The 16,326-nt window shown below is 43.6% G+C and overlaps 2 protein-coding genes and 1 long non-coding RNA gene across 4 annotated transcripts; all 3 read right to left on the bottom strand.

Moving 5' to 3' along the window:
• Positions 1-759: 759 nt before the first annotated feature.
• On the bottom strand, positions 760-9,732 carry LOC118235822 (RNA-binding protein 27-like). Its single transcript, XM_035433660.1, has 12 exons — positions 9,714-9,732; positions 8,595-8,736; positions 8,197-8,350; positions 7,259-7,468; positions 4,621-4,746; positions 4,403-4,477; positions 3,793-3,960; positions 2,941-3,045; positions 2,213-2,401; positions 1,996-2,070; positions 1,471-1,578; positions 760-1,037 (listed from the first exon to the last, which is right to left on the bottom strand). The coding sequence occupies exons 1-12, from the start codon at positions 9,730-9,732 to the stop codon at positions 927-929; spliced, it is 1,482 nt and encodes a 493-aa protein (XP_035289551.1). The 3' UTR covers positions 760-926.
• Positions 9,733-10,977: 1,245 nt separating this feature from the next.
• Positions 10,978-12,883, bottom strand: LOC118236289. Of its 2 annotated transcripts, none has more exons than XR_004767010.1 (3): positions 12,432-12,883; positions 11,742-12,020; positions 10,978-11,117 (listed from the first exon to the last, which is right to left on the bottom strand). It is a non-coding gene; the product is annotated as an uncharacterized LOC118236289 (long non-coding RNA). The 2 variants fall into 2 exon arrangements; XR_004767011.1 differs by having other exon boundaries at positions 11,802-12,020.
• Positions 12,884-13,343: 460 nt separating this feature from the next.
• On the bottom strand, positions 13,344-15,650 carry LOC118235820 (RNA-binding protein 27-like). The gene is made up of 4 exons (XM_035433659.1): positions 15,448-15,650; positions 14,538-14,656; positions 14,234-14,367; positions 13,344-13,427 (listed from the first exon to the last, which is right to left on the bottom strand). Exons 1-4 carry the CDS (start codon positions 15,504-15,506, stop codon positions 13,344-13,346), a joined length of 396 nt encoding a protein of 131 aa, XP_035289550.1. The 5' UTR covers positions 15,507-15,650.
• Positions 15,651-16,326: the final 676 nt, after the last annotated feature.

The raw sequence follows: 16,326 nt of genomic DNA, 5'->3' as shown, positions 1-16,326 counted from the left end.
TAAATGACTTATACATTTACACACTCATTTGCTCACACGTTCATTTTATAAACAGTGAAATTTCAATCTAAACGGTTTTCAATCCTATCAATGGGAAGGCTATTTAATTGACTAGATGTGGCATTTTGTATGGTCAAAAAGCAAAGAAGAACAGAAACAAAGACCAAGACAAGTTTTATATTGGATATTTTGGAATGGTTCATTTCAAATGTTTTTTTTTTTTTTGGAATCAAAAATTAAGGGAAAAAATATAGTTAAGAAGTCAACGTGCAAACATTATAACTGTTATAAAGTTATAACTGATAAGTAAAAACAAAAGTCAGGTGTGTCCATAATATTATAAAACACAAAATTAAATCAAAACACAAATATCCTAATACACACGTCAGCTATGTAAACCTATCCCAATTAGCACACACTAAGTAATAACCTATTTATTCTTTAAAGAAGGGCTGAACAAACATAAATAAAATGTATTAAAATTAAATAAAAATAAATGAAACCCACTGCTTTACTTGCATTCAAACAGATTGCGTAACATAGCTCAAAAGGCACCTTGTAACATAAAAAAATCTATCAATTATCTATTGCTTCCATATGGAAATATTGTTTTGCATACATATAGAAATATGCAGCTGGCACTTATTTTAATCTCTGTACAAACAAGTGCATGCAGATTAAACCAAGGAAGAGTATTTTGCTGGACTCAATGCAACATGCCAAGCCCACACAAAGACACCTCTGACGCCCCCCCCCCCCCCCCAATAACCAGTAAAGCAGGATCCATTTGGATATTTATCATTTTAGATACTTTAGTCTCAAAACAAACACTGAGACTTGTTTTCAGGAAATTTCCACTTAAATACACCTGTACATAAAAATAAGTCTTTTCATAAATAAAACAAAGGCTGAACATCATCATTCTTTCATCTTCTCCATGAACGGCTCTCATGCTCGTCCTCCTCATCCTCATCATCATCATCGTCATCTTCACCCTCGTCATCTTCATCAGGAAGTAAGACGGAGCTGACGGGCTCCTGTGCAAACACAAGTTGGGCAAAATGGAGAGATTGTGTCTGGGGCAGAGTTTACACTAAAGCCTGGGATAATCTTTATAAAGATGTGACTAAAAAAACTAAAAAAGTCTTTCCAGCTCAGCGCTCACAATGAGCCACTCCCGAACAAGTGATAAAGCTATAGGCCTACTTTTCAGAATGTACCGTGTGGCTGAACTGGTGAGTATAACTGCGTATTATTTGGGCCATTCACAAGGAAACCCGACACCTAGAGACATTCTTTCACGTTTCGGTGCAAGCATCATGTCACTGAAGGTCCATAACACAAAACGACACTGTAAATAGCTACTATATGGTTCAGATGAAGCAAGAAGACCTTTTAGAAAGCGTGTAGGCTTAGGAATCTACAGCAAAGAAAACGACTCAAAGAAAAACAGGACTGAACTGTGCACACCTCCTTTGAAGTGTCCTCCTTTGGGTTCATGGGCTCAGACGCCACTTCAGGTGTGTAGCATGTGATTTGAAGAGTCTGACCTTTGAACTTTTCACCTTGGTTTTCCCCCTAAAAAGATAAAATGCAATGTTTTTTTGTTTTTTGATCAAATATTTCTTTTTAAACTAAAATGGGTATCACATGTGGACAGAACTCTCCTGGAAAAAAAACCTGCTTTTTTCTCCTTGATGTAGGCTTACTGCGTTATCAAAAAGAAAATAGTAGCTGCACGTTTATTTAACAGAGTAAAGGTAACCCATTTGTAGAGTAGTTTTTTTTAGAATGTTTTAGCCAGTGTTCTAGAGCTCCATTGCTTTCATTAACCATTAGTGATTGTTACATCAGCATTAGAATGTTCAGCTAAGAAAATTCCAATCACATTTTTGTGACCTCACACCTTACAGGGTTAATGTAAAGTGTTGAAACTCTGGCCTGATTGGCCTATCTGAAGCAGCTGATGGGGTCACCTGACGCTGCAGAACTTACGATCTCCATGTCACCCTGGGTCCTGAAAGTCATGGCAGTGTTGTGCTCCTGCACCTCCTCAATGTCTCCGAATTTCTGAGTGAGAGAGAGAGACAGTGAGAGAGAGAGAGAGAGAGCGAGAGAGAGAGAGAGAGAAGTCTGACATCACATTTTAATTTCTTTTTTTTTAATAGAAAAAGAAAAGAAAAGAAATTCAGATCCAGCTTCCAGCTCTTACCACAAAGTGAGGCCTCAGCTCCTTCTCCTCCTCATTGGTCACCCCCAGGACGGTGGGCGTTTGCGGCCGATGATCCACCACCAGGTGTCGACCTCCGCCCCGGCCCCCCACACCCCGCCCTCGTCCCCTGCCACGGTCCTGCGTAGAGGACACCTTACCCCCGGCGGGGACCAGCCCTAAACGGGCAGCCTGGTATGGGGGCGGAATTGGGGAGATATTCGGACTATGTGAGAGCAGGAGTAATTTGGGAAAAAAATTAGCTACTTAGATGCTCAAACGTGGGTTTTGTTTTTAAATACACATTGTAGGCAAAATTTAGATGTTTTGCCAGAGATGGAGCAGTGAACATTGTTAGGCACAGCATTTTATCTTCATATCTAAGCTGGAAAATAAATAAAAGCAATGCTTTGGCCGTCGCCTTATTGCCCGAGTCTCAATATCGCGCAGACTGGTTAAGTAGCCTTTGGATGCACAGCCTGCAGATAGCAAAATAGTTTTCAATTATCGCAAGAGTTTACAAAGCCAAAAATGTTTCTGAAAATCTTTTTTTTTTTACAACATATTTTCCTGTCCCACTCTGAGCCTCACTCTCCCACCCATAACAAAACAGAAATAAAATAAAAGAACAGTGCGATTGCAGCCAATTTGACGTACAGTACGCGGTGCAGACTGAACGAAAAGCAGCCGTTTAGCACATTAGCAGTCTCAGAAACCGCACGCTGACACACCTCCACCTGCAACTGGCCGAGTTTCTTCTTTAAGTCTGTCGAGTCTTCTCCAGAGATGAGCTTCTTCTGAACATCGAGCTCGGCACCCAGCAGCTCCTTCTGGGTCTAAGAATAAACAGAGTATTTATTTATCAGCCTTTTTTGGGACAGTTACTTTCTCATGTTAGTTAGGTAGAGTTGAGGTCCTTGGAAAAAAAACCCCAAAAAACAAAGAGAAACCTATTATAGAAGAATGATGGCTCCAATGGCAATGCTGCTCAATTTCGGAAAGGGTGTGGGAGGGGGGACAGGACAGGAAGGGCTGGGTCAGACCGGTGATCAATAATTCCTTTTCAAAACATGAAGCACACAGTGGATCCCGACCCTGTTCCTGGAGATCAACCATCCTGAAGGTTTTCACTCCAAACCTAACAAAGCACACCTCATTCAGCTAGACAGCTAGAGCAGGGCTGCCCAACCCTGTTCCTGAAGATCTACTGTCCTGTAGGTTTCCATTTCAACTCTAATTTGGCACACATTATTCTACTAATTAGCAGCTCAAATAGATCTCTAGCTGTTGAATGAAGTGTGCTTTGTTAGGGTTGAAATGAAGACCTACAGGACAGTAGATCTCCAGGAACAGGGTTGGGCGGCCCTGCTCTAGCTGTTGAATGAGGTGTGCTTTGTTAGGACTGGAGTGAAAACCTACAGGACGGTAGATCTCCAGAAACACGGTTAGGAACCGCTGCCTTACGGTTCAGGCTACCCCTGGTTCCACATGAGCGCATGCTCACACGTTCCGTTTCCCGCCATCGGGCACTTCCCCCGCTGGCGGCCCGAGGAACCAGCGCGCGGGTCAGAGCGGAGACTCACCGGCATCTCGCGACTGGGCCCCGCAGAACCCGCCGTGGAGACGGAGGCCGACCTCACGGCCTCCTTCAGCCGGCCGATCTTCTCAGAAAGCTCCTTCAGCGTCCTCACGATCTGGGCCCTCTCCTGCGGTCCCACGGCCCGGGTCCGCTCCAGCCTGTTTATCAGAACCTGCGCAGAACCCCCCAGAACCCTGTTTATCAGAACCTGCAGGGAAGCCACCAGAACCCTGCTTATCAGAACCTGCAGGGGTTGTTAACATCGCAGCAAAACAAAACCCCTGCAGACCGTGAGTGTTACTGCGTTCGCGTTTCACAACACTTCCAATTACAACAAGAGTTGTATATTTAAAGAATAATAATAGTAATAATAACAACAATAACTGCTTAAACTGTTAAAATGAGGATGCTTGAAGACTAAAACCTCGCTGTGGCAAAACTAATTTGTTTGCAATTAACTTGCTTTAATTAATTTACTTCTATAATTATTATTCTGAACAGTCTATTCAAATTGGTTTCAGTACAGCACCTGCCTGCATTGCGTTAGCAGCATTACTCTCACACACAAACAAGCACATACAATAAAACAGTATTTTACCATGTGACCGTCTTACCTTCTGACATTCTATCTGTTTCTCCAGCATCCTTTGCTTAACTCTCGTCATGTCCTGTTGTAATTTTAGGGCTTCCTAAAGTGAACAACAAAGAAAGAACAGTGCACGCTGTATGAATAAAGCACTGTCCAATGGCCGTGTCTGTAGACACTGCATTGCTGCGTTCATTCATATGTATATAAAAATGCAGGCGAGGGGAAAGTCCTCCAGACACTTGCCTGTTTCTTCTTCATGGCTTTTTGAGCTTCAAACGCTCTTGCCACTTTTCCAACTGTCTTTGGTGTCGACTTCATGATGGAAGAACTGTAGGCTGTCTTCTGAAGGTACACAGAAGCCGTCGTGGTCTAAGATTCAAGATTCAAAATTGTATTGTCCATTAATGCAGTCTTTGGAAAAGCACACAGCTCACGAAGACCATATAGAAAGACCATTGCCAAAAGACCATAAAGAGCAGTGATGCCATGGTCATGTACCATGGAGAAGCAAGAGTATGCAGGTTTTCATTCCAACCAATCCCTTCACCTGGTAGTGATTGGTTGGAATGAAAACCTCTTGCATACTCTCTGCCCTCCAAGGCACACGATTGGGCACCACTGACACACAGCGTAAAACTTCTAATCAGGCTGAGAGTAATCTATACTTTTCCCCAGTCGGCTTTGGACTTTTCGGCCAAGGTTTCTCAAATCACACAAATAAAGGACCGTTTCCATAACTTTCATCTGGCTTCAATTCTGCTCTCTCATGGGTGGTCAGAAACACAACACACAGGCCTGAAGGCCGATACCATACCGGGGGATATTTAAATTTTTTCCTTCTGTTTGAGACAAACCGTTATTTACAAAAGGCCTCCGTGGCTTTTAGACGTAATCCGAGTGCATATTCGCCTTCTGTGAGGAAGGCGCACTGAATTATTGAAAAGGAATGTGCTCCTGTGACGCGCTCTTACGGACAATCACAGTCACATCAATGAAACGGATGTGATTGACGAAGCTTTGGCTCGGCCAGCAAGGTCCCCATTGAACATTTCCCAAAATATAAATTTACGAAGGTTAGCTTTGCGCTAGGCTAGCAGAGCCTTCTCACAAAAGACCAAAGCAGTCGATCCTGTGAACTTCAATGGGCGATCGACATCGGAAAAGGCAGTGTTAACCCATTCGAACGTGCGTTTTATCAAATCATAAACACTGTATCTGAAACACGCATGCACATGCAGCTTGGCATTCTTCTCCTCGTTTTTCATCGCTTCCTTTATTTTGGTGTCTGCTATGTCTGCATTCTGTCATTTTACCAGCAAATGTGAATCATGTAAAACAAGCATCGCATCACACCAAAAAGCAATAAACTTAAAAATATTCTCTCAAGTCCGCCTTAGTGTTAACCCATTCGAACGTGCGTTCCCATTCGAGTCTGCTCCGTCGACAAGCCGTCATAAATGCGGAGTTATGTCATTCACCAAACATCGTTCAAAATATCGCCCAGAGATAACAGCCAATCGAAGGCTATAAAAATAGCCTTCCTGTCACAGCGATAAAATGGCTGACGTGCAGTTTGATTGCCAATGGAGGAGGGTGCTGAGATGCTGAGCTGAGTGGTTGGTTTGCTACCTCGCTGGGCTACAGTCTTACTCCGCACGTAGCCAACATGGCCAAACTGTTTCTTAATCACCTCTTAATCACCACGGAAACGAAGAAGGACCAAAGTCTGGACCCAAAAAGCACTCCCACTGCATTTCCCAACAAAAGTAAAATTCTGGTGCCGAGCGTTCAACAGATTTGCCACCAGACAGTGATTCATAATTTAATTTACAAAAGCCATTAAATTATGAATCACCATTCCCCCCCCCCCCCAACACGCCTCAACACAAAATATTAAAAAATAATAATTAAACCAGTATTTCAAAGGCCAGGTTTGATATGATCCTCAAAAACAAAAGGCCTTTAGAAAGTTCTGTTCAAAAAGAGAAGTGCGATATCAAAAGAAAAACCGCCACATGAATTCTTCTGTGAGACAAAGCAAAAACACAGATCCTGAGAACAAGGCCAGCTATCAAAATGTAATATTCTCTTTGATAAGGGAAAAAAAAATTCCCACCAAAAAGAACAAAAAAAAAAAAAAACTAGAGGTAAAAAATAAGAGGGACAATACATAATAAAGTACATAAAAATGCATGCATGTAGACATACACGCACACTATCTTAACACTTTTTAAACAAACGTTCAAGATGCCGCAGGCCATTAAAGATCACATTAATCCCCGATCTTTGAAGATTAGTTTAGTAGTTTTTCATGTTGTTGCCTCTTTTTCTTTTGTAGAATGAAATGGTGATTAGAAACTTCATACATTATTAAACAAAGGGGAAAATTGATAGGCGACAGCAGCAGCAGCAGGCCAAACGGCACACGGTATCGGTGACTGACGAGTCAGTTTCATTACAATAACGCCAGAGGAACCCCCGGGATAGCAGATAAAGTGCATCCTGGGATACCGGACCAACGCGAAGCCTCCAGTCGCTCGATCAAAAGGGGACTGAGCCGGGCAGGTGAAATTCTCTTTGTCCAGGTTGGGGGACAAAGCGAAGCGGGTGACTCAGCCATTTTAACCCCTTTAAGGTGCGAGGTCACAAACGATTGTGATTAGAACGTTCCCAAACCGAACATTCTAATGCTGACGTCACAATCCCTGCTGGTGACTGAGAAGAACGGAGTTCTAGAACACCGTCTCGGAATTTAGAAAAAGGAACATTCCAAAAAAAAACCTGCCCTTCCGAAGGGTTTAAAAAGTGAATGCCTAACGGCAGGTGAAAAGGATGAACGGTAATTGTGCTGGAGCCAGCCTCCGGCTCGTTCTTCCCTCACCTTGTGGACGCTGGCATGCGGTGGCCCGGTGGGGGCGCTGTAGCTCTGTCCCTGAGGCGCGCGCGGCTCCTGTTCGCGGCCGTCCCGGTGCCAGCGGACCTGGATGAAGCGGTTCTTCAGGACTGCCTCGGTGCTGCTGACGGCCCGTCGGGCCTCGCCGGTGGAGGCGTACCGGATCAGGGCCGCCTCCGGGTCGCCGCCGAACGCCACCTGGACCGGGGACGCGCCCCGCCCTTAGTTTAGCACGTGAGACACTTCACTGTCCTACCCGTGAACCGACCATATTTCCTCCAATCGTTACTCATAATGATACGATAAGTGTATTCAATTATTTCATCTATGCCATGGGTCTCAAACTCCAGTCCTGGAGGGCTGCAGTCTCTGCTGGGTTTTTTTTTTGTGATTTCCTTTCATTTCCTTCCAGCCATTTTAGGGCTTGGAAATATGGGCTGTGTCCACATCAGCACACTTGCCTACTATTGAGTATGCAAGTTCATACAAGTTGCAAACAACTTGTGTACTCAATAGTAGGCAAGTATGCTGATTAGGATACGGCCAAAGTGTTCAGACTCTTTAGCCAATCAGTGACTTAGATTAAGCACCTGGGTGCAGGAACGCATTAAAAAACCAAAAGACACAGCGGATTTGAGTTTGAGAGCCCTGATCTATGCACAGCAGGAAATGGTGGGAAAGCCAGGCTTCATGAACCCCAAAGGGGGTGGGATCTACCATGTCCTGTCAATCACTGAAACTGTACAAACCCATCAATTGGCTTTGCATAAATAAGAAGATTTGTTAAAATAAAAGGCTCAGCAATAGTACCTATTGATTCCGTTCATTCTTTTCATTATTAGCAAAAAATAATTGTAAGAAATATTAGAATAATTATCAACAGAAAGAGTGACAGAAAAGAGAAGGTGGGTTCGTAAATGCTGTACCTGAATGTTAACAATAGTGCCGAACGCACTGAAGTGCTCATTCAGTTTTGTGATGTTGTTTAGGTCCCTGGGGATTTTACAAACTTCCAGTTTAGTGTTGCCATAGTGACTCTTCTTCTGCATGGTCAGCTTGTGCTGGTTATTCAAGATTAGCCTAAAAAAGGAACAAATTGTTACCTCCGTGTTAGCTGCAACCAACAGCCATTCAAACAAAACATGAAGCCATCTGCATTTGAATCATAGTTTATAATATGTCTAGCTTTTCGAAAAAAAAACCTACGACACAACATTGCACATTGCAAATATGGACGAAGTTGACCTTCCCCGTCTATTAAAAAAACAATCAACAAAAAAATTTTTTAATCTTTTTTTGAGGGGTGGAGAGGTGCTCCTCTTACGTGTCCATCCATGGCTTTTTGGGCAGAGGGCCCTGGTTGGCCCCCAGGGGCCACTTCCTGCTCTCCTGCTCTCCGCTCCACCGCGATCCGTCTTCATGAGCGACCGACACGTTCGGCTCGGTCCGGGGGGCGACGTTAGCGGCTAAAGAGGGGACATTAATTCACTTGGATAACGCAGAGCCATTACGGTAATTCGGCAGGTGAACTTATCCAGAGAGCTCAAGTGGCAGTGCGTATCTCAACAGAAACAAGAACCCTAAAAAAGAGGTCCATGACAATCTGGGCAACTGCACAAAAAGAGCAACACATTGCCATAACACCAAAGTAAATAGAGAGCCTGTCCTGTCATAAAAATTCACTTTCATATATCTATATTTGAATTAATATGAAAAAGGTTATGGACACATCAGACATATCTGAGGGCAATAGCAACCTGAGGTAAATGCAATAAATGGCCGATAGCAAGCTATGATATGCAGTAAACAGAGTACTACTTGAAATGAGGAGCTCACAGCAGATTAGAGTTAGCAAACAGCGCTTCCATCTGGTCAGAGGTTGTTACTGCAGCTTCTGGAAAAGCAGTAGGCCAGCGTTGCAAGCAAATTTTTCACACGAAATGTCATTTTAAAAACCTAAATCTTCGCTTCATAAAATTCCTACACCAAAACATCTTTCCTCGCCTACAAAAATTACTTCTCGACTTCAACAATGAAAAGAAAAATCACTTAACACAAATGATTTTTGAATATTGACGGTTAATCCATGTATTTTTGCTTGAACACACAGTTCACATTCAGGTCTACCTGTGACTGGTGAGTGAAGACAGTCACATGACTCTCCACTCAACACCAAACACCAACATTCCACTTTGATAAAAAAAAAAAAAACATTCAACTTGGGGCAGAATAGAGTATCTTTTCACACTGGTATCTGATTCAGGATGTCCACCCCCACTAATTTCAAACATATTTCAGACGCACTTCAAAGTGTGACACTCAAAGAGGGAACGTATAGGCCTACCGCAAGATCTAAACTGTCATTTAACTGTCATTCCAAGTGAAATGATAAACACCTGCAGTGTGGGAGGATGACAGTTTGTTTCACGATGAGCTGAAGTACCAGCGACACTGCGCGGCATTTGGATACTGATTTCCATTCGCTGTTGACATGCGGCTTGTAAATCCTGTCCTCACCTGGACCTGTGCCAGAGGCCTAAAGAAGACCCACAGAGCTGCAGCCACACCAGGATAAATGGTAAAATGGGAAATGGACTGCATTTATATAGCGCTTTTATTCAAAGCGATTTACAATTGATGCCTCTCATTCACCCATTCACACACACCGACGGTGAGAGGCTGCCATGCAAGGTACCAGTCAGCTCGTTGGGAGCAATTAGGGGTTAGGTGTCTTGCTCAGGGACACTTTAACACGCCCAGGGCGGGGGATCGAACCGGCAACTCTCCGACTGCCAGACAACCACTCTAACCTCCTGAGCTATGTCGCCCCTTAAGACTTTTAATGAAACCAACGTGCTGCTTAGCATTTAAATAATAATTAGTTCAACAGTCCCGTATACTTGTTGAAATTTAACATGCTTCCCACACTTAACTTCAACCAGGTGTGTCCAACCTTATCCGAAAAGGGCCGGTGTGGGTGCAGGTTTTTGTCTTAGCCCCCCACTACAGCACCTGATTCTACTTAACAAGGTCTTGAACGAAGACCATGATCAGTTTGTTAGCTGAATCAAGTGTCACAGTGCTGAGCTAATACAAAACCTGCACCCACACCGGCCCTTTTCAGATAATGTTGGGCGCTCATGGCTTAAGTGGATATTTAATAAACAATTTCAGGTCACCTAATGGGTGCCAAAGTTTTGGTAAGCCTCAAAAACCCTTGCTCAAGGGTGGAACGGAAGAAACCAAGAAATTAACCAACACCTTTCTGGGTGTGTTTCCATCCTCTACCTCTACTGTGCTGCCAACTGAAAAAATATTTGGTCGAAAAATAGTTTTCGGTGAAACCGAGCACAAGGTCTGTGGATGTTCGTGAGTAATGTCGGGTCATCATATTTGGAAAGTGATGTTGAGGTTTTGTTTTCCGAACATACGTTTTTGAGCACCACAAAACTGTGTTTAGTTGAGGTCCGTTACGTCAGGGTAAGCTGCAGCGCATATCTAGAGAACTTGTCAAATCCCAGCAGAACTATCTGGACGAACAGATAGTACTCTGGGTAAGTGGACACATGGCTTTAATTAATTTAATTTAGGTGAGCTGCCCCTTTAAGGGTGGATGTGGGGATGGAGTAGCTTAATTTGAGCAGGCTGAAAGTGGAAGGCCCACCTGGTGTGGGGGCGGGGTCTAGTGCGGGCGCTCGCCCGTAGGTGGGTGTGGCCATTCCGGCGGGCGGCGCACCTGGCGGGGGAGGGAACGGCATCGCTGCTGGCAAGGTCACGTCGTCCACCGCCGAGGGGTCGTTGCCATGGTCACAGGGGCAAAGGTCACCGTGCACGCCGAAGCCTTTGTCTAAAGTCGGATGAAGAAAAAAATTGTTCCTCAATTTTAAAATGACCACAAACAGCCCATCTGAATCGCGCTGTAAAACATAACAGCAAACACACTTCAGCCCAGCTTACAAAAGAGGACTAAACAGACACTTAAACAACCAGGACAGTCCATGACACATAACGAAGGATCATTATCCAGATTACTCCACTGTCCTGTGCGCTTCTGTCAAATGCTCCACCCCAAACACAAATAGCCAGGCTTAATGGTAAGTTCAGGCAAATTTCTTAGTTTGCCTTCCGTGACTCACTCCCGTACGGTCAAGTTATACCAGAAATAACTATACATACTATTAAGGATGTCCCAAACTCACGTCCCAGCACTTTAAATTAGTAAAAGTAATGCTAAGTAATGCCTTTATTTTCATATGGCAAATGATTCCTTTAGAGCAAAGGCACATTTTTCAGTTGATCAAATAAACAGGTGAAATCAACAGTGTTCCTGACAGTGTGGGTCACTGAAAAGTATAGCCAAAACCTGCATTGTGCTGAAATAAGTAATATTCAAGAAAGAAGAGGGATCTGGAAAAGCTTAAAAACTTGTTTTTAACAACCTTAACCGATCGAGAAATTGTCGTTCTCTCACCACTGTAGTCATGACAACGCTGCTTCAGTGCTGCCCCCTTGTGGAGGGACTTGTCCTCACCGCGATCGGAACAGGGACCCAACCAGCTCTCTGTGGTGCTGTCAGGCAGGTGAGCAGGCGTCGCTACGGCAACAGAGCTGGGGGTAACAGGGCCCCCCGAGCAAGGGGAGCGCTGGGGGCGTGGCCACCGTCGCTGTTGTGGGGGATCACACGATGACCCTGGGGCAGGAGCAGAGCCTTCCGGATCCTTCCGCTGCTCATCAAGCTTTGGCCGACGTTCTGTGGAGCACACACACACACACACACACACAATCAGGCACAGAGGCCTATTCAAGCCACAAGCAATACTATTCAGCCTCAGAGTAAAACTGAGTAAAGCTACAGGTAACTACACAGAACACAGATCAAATGGCATTCAAGCTTCAAGTTGGCCTTTAGAGATGGTAGGAGTACTTTGTGTAAATCCATATTTACATTTACACACACACACAGATACACACACAGATAGAAAGCGGCTTAATAATATCACCTCTCCAAAGAGCCCATATTTATTATTTCATAAAAAATGCATTGTTTACAGACATGGCTGGTTGTATTCTTTCGGAATTGCACACATACGTAGTCATGACCCTGGCCGGAGTAATACTTGAGTAATATTATATACATGTGCTGTAGCGCATGTTACATCACCTCTGCCTCGCCAGCTTCCCCCGTCTCCACTCCTGGTCCTGCCCCTGCTTCTGCTCCTGCTGCGACCGCAGCTCCTATTGCGACCGCAGCTCCTATTGCGACTGCAGCTTCTACTGTGTCTGCAGCTCCTATTATGACTTCGACTCCTCATGCGGTCGCAGCTTCTAATGCGACTGCGGCTCCGCATGCGGCTGCAGCTTCTAATGCGACGGCGGCTCCTAATGCGACTTCGACTACTCGTGAGGCCGCAGCTCCTAAAGCGACTGCCACTCATGCGGCTGCAGCTCCTATTGCGACGGCGACTCCACATGCGACTGCTGCTCCTAATGGGGCTGCAGCTCTTATTGCGACTACGACTCCTCATGCAACTGCTGCTCCTAATGTGACTGCAGTTTCTAATGCGGCTGCAGCTCCGCATGCGGCTGCAGCTCCTATTGCGACTGCGGGTCCTGTTGGCGGGGCTGGGGGGGCTGGTGGGGCTGGGGGGGCTGGCGGGGTTGGCGGCGCAGTCGCGGCCTTCTCTGCGCAGCTCGGCTCTCTTTCTGAAGCGATCCTCACCCCGCCGTTTGCGCTCGTCTGTTCGCCGGTCCTCACGAGTCCTGATAGGCCGCACAATCAGAAACAGAACTTTCATCCACCAATCAGCACTGCAACGTCTTCATTTATTTAAAATTAAGATTTCATTTACAACATCCTATAACCTCCAGGATCTCATCCCACGATAAATAAAACTAATAAATAAATAATCAAACAGAAATAACCTGTAATAAGCATAATGTATTTACTGATGAAATTAAGAGTTCACAACAAATAAATAAAAGGCCTACAAAATGTGATAGGCCATAGCAAACGGGAGAAATAAAAAGACGAAATTAGCTAGTGACGAAAAGCCACCCAGGTTCATGTAAAGGCTTACCGTGACCCGTTACAGTCGGGGTGGACTCTCAAAGGACTTCTGTTTCTTCCGCCGTCACGCTTGACGTCAACATGGCCGACCTTAGCACACAAGATACCACATGAGAGAAGACGGTACTGTTTACTGTACCATAAGAGAAGATGTCAAGTGACATAAAGCCTGATCTTGCACCTAATTACATTTACAATTCACCAGACGCGTTTATCAAGAGTGATGTACGTACAGGTTTAGGCAATAAACATTGCTGATGTTCGGTCACAAACCAAAGGAGAAGTCAATACGTAACCTTACAACATAAAACATTGTAGACGCAAGAGGGCAATGCATTGGAGAATGCACTGTTATTAGGAACCAAAGAGGTTAGAGCAGGGGTGGGCAATTCTGGTCCTGGAGGGCCAGTGCGTATGCAGGTTTTTGTTTCCACAAAATTACCCTGGCTAAATGAGCTAATTGGCTTTATACACCAACACTGGTTCACTCCTAGATTAGATCACAATAAAATGTTTCCTGTAGGGACACGAGGACAGTCTTTGGCTGTCATGCATGCGCTTACCAAGAACTGTGATGTTCGGCCAATTATGTAATCAAGGCCAGAAGTTGGAATGAAAACCAGAAACCAGCCCTCCGTGCCCACTTCCGGGTCAGGGGGTACGATTTCAGATTCAGCATGGTACACCCATGTTTGGAACACTGTATTAAAATCAGCCAAGGTGCACTTTAAATGGGTGTGTTTTCAGTCTGGGGATCGCACGACAAGCACGCTCTGAAAGCATTGCCTCTGCCTGGTAGCTATACGACTTGCTGCTGCATCCCGCCCGTCATGATTTGCTGCCTGAATTCACAACATTTGCATCCTTCCTGTAAAAAAAAAAAAGGAGTTCCATACCTCCTCCTCCGCCCCCACATATTTTCCACCATAAAGTTTGGAGGTATCCTTGGTTAGAACTTCCTTTACTGGGGTCCCCAAGTAGCTTTTGGTGGTTAAAGATTCAAAGAGTTTATCTACAAAACTGTCAGTCTCTGAAATTGGAGGGGGGGGGGGGGGGGGGGTGGGGAGGGGGGGGAGAAAGAAAAGCATTAAAAAACACAGTCTGTGGTTGACAACAGAGAAAAGCATTGCTGATTGAATTCCATTGCAGAACAGACTTTGCAAATTGCAAACATAAATATGGTGAATTACATTTACCAACCTTTTTGTAAGAAGACATCCAGCTGATCTTTACAAAGAGCCTTCAGGTCTTCTTCAGGTTTGTCTTTCTTCACTAAAGCAATTACATAGCTGGACAGTGCGGAAGGATCTGCCTCACATCTGGAAAAGGAGTTCAATTTCCATAAACTTTAAATGAGCATGTTATGGTCTGTCAAACCATTGTACAATATGCAAACATTTTCCAAATCAAGAGGTTGACAGTTACGTTGGCTAAGTAACCTGCTAAGCTATGCTATGTAAAATAATGTTAATATTATATCATCCAGAGACTAGGCAATCGATCCATCTTACTTAGCAGGAGACATGAGTCTTTGGTCTTAATCTCATTAACCATTATATATATATATATATATATATATATATATATATATATATATATATACACACACACACACACACAATTTTTATACAAACAACTTTTGAAAACATTTTCCCTGCAACATGTTTTCGTCATCCAAGACATTTGTATTATGTCCAAAAAATGTAAATACTTAAACTTTTTTTTCTGCCAGATGTCAGGTGGCTATATCTATTCAACTCAACAATTAGCTATATAAGTATCTGACTACATAAAGTCAAGTGTCCTTGCTTTGAAACTCAAAGCTACGTATTTAATAGAGTGAAATTATCATGCCCACTGACAGAAAAAGAGAGAAAAATGAGCACGTTAATTATTTTTATCAATCCACTCGTATACACTTACTTCACGATAATTCCGTCCTCAACATCTGAAACTGCACTAATCTCACACGTCAACCTGTTGCGGGTACCAGTAAACATACTGGTATCGCTAATGTTGCTAACCTATATATACAGTGCTAGCTAGCTATATAAAAAAACATAAATAAATACATAATAACTATACGAAGATTACACTTAAATTCACTCACATGGGCTCCAGGAGTTTGGCAAGCCATGACTTTAAAGCTTCCACATTCTCGACGATCATCTTCAGAGTTAACTGCTTAAAGAGTATTTTGTAGTCATCCAACTTTCATCGCTAGTCTATGAATTCCATATGTCATTGCAGCCCTGATGGCAACAACGCAACGTGTACGCTGAACAACTCGCTTCACGTTCAAATAGCGTTCAGTGACCAGCTTGATTCCATTCAGGATGAAAGGGAACGCTAAAAGCCAATCAGCAGTCCCAACTAGAGCATTGTGGAAAATTGACCAATCAGCAAGCGAATATAATAAAGTTGGGAGGTTTCCCCGTTTGTATTTATTTTTATTAAACAGTTGTGACATTTGCACAACTATGAACATACAAACAGACACCATTATAATATCTAAAAAATACATAAAGAATTTAAAAATGAAAAACTTTATTTTGCTAGGTGTCTTCTTTCATAACCGGCTTATAATCAACCAAAAGTTTGCAAGTGGCTTTAGCAGACAAATTGCCAACACAAATATGGCGAATTGCATTAAATGTACCAATATGTACCTTCTGTAAAAAAATAAATAAATAAAAAACAACAAAAAAAGAGAAGCATCCCGTTGATCTGCACTAAGAACCTTCAGATCTTTTTCAGGTTTATCTTTTCTTAACTAAAGCAAATAAATATAGTTGGACAGTGCAGAGGGATCTGCCTCACATCTGGGAAATCCATAAACTTTAAATGAACATGTTACGGTTTGTCAAACCATTGTGGAAAATGCAAACACTTTTAAATCAACAAAGGGTACCCAGCCAGCGAGGCTATGTGAAATAATTTTAATATTGTATCCTCCCGGAGACCCGGCAATAAATGTTTGTCCCACGTA

This window comes from Anguilla anguilla, chromosome 9, assembly GCF_013347855.1.
Source record: "Anguilla anguilla isolate fAngAng1 chromosome 9, fAngAng1.pri, whole genome shotgun sequence".
Taxonomy (NCBI): domain Eukaryota; kingdom Metazoa; phylum Chordata; class Actinopteri; order Anguilliformes; family Anguillidae; genus Anguilla; species Anguilla anguilla.
Note: the sequence above shows the minus strand (reverse complement) of the source record. Positions and strands in the feature narration are given on the sequence as shown.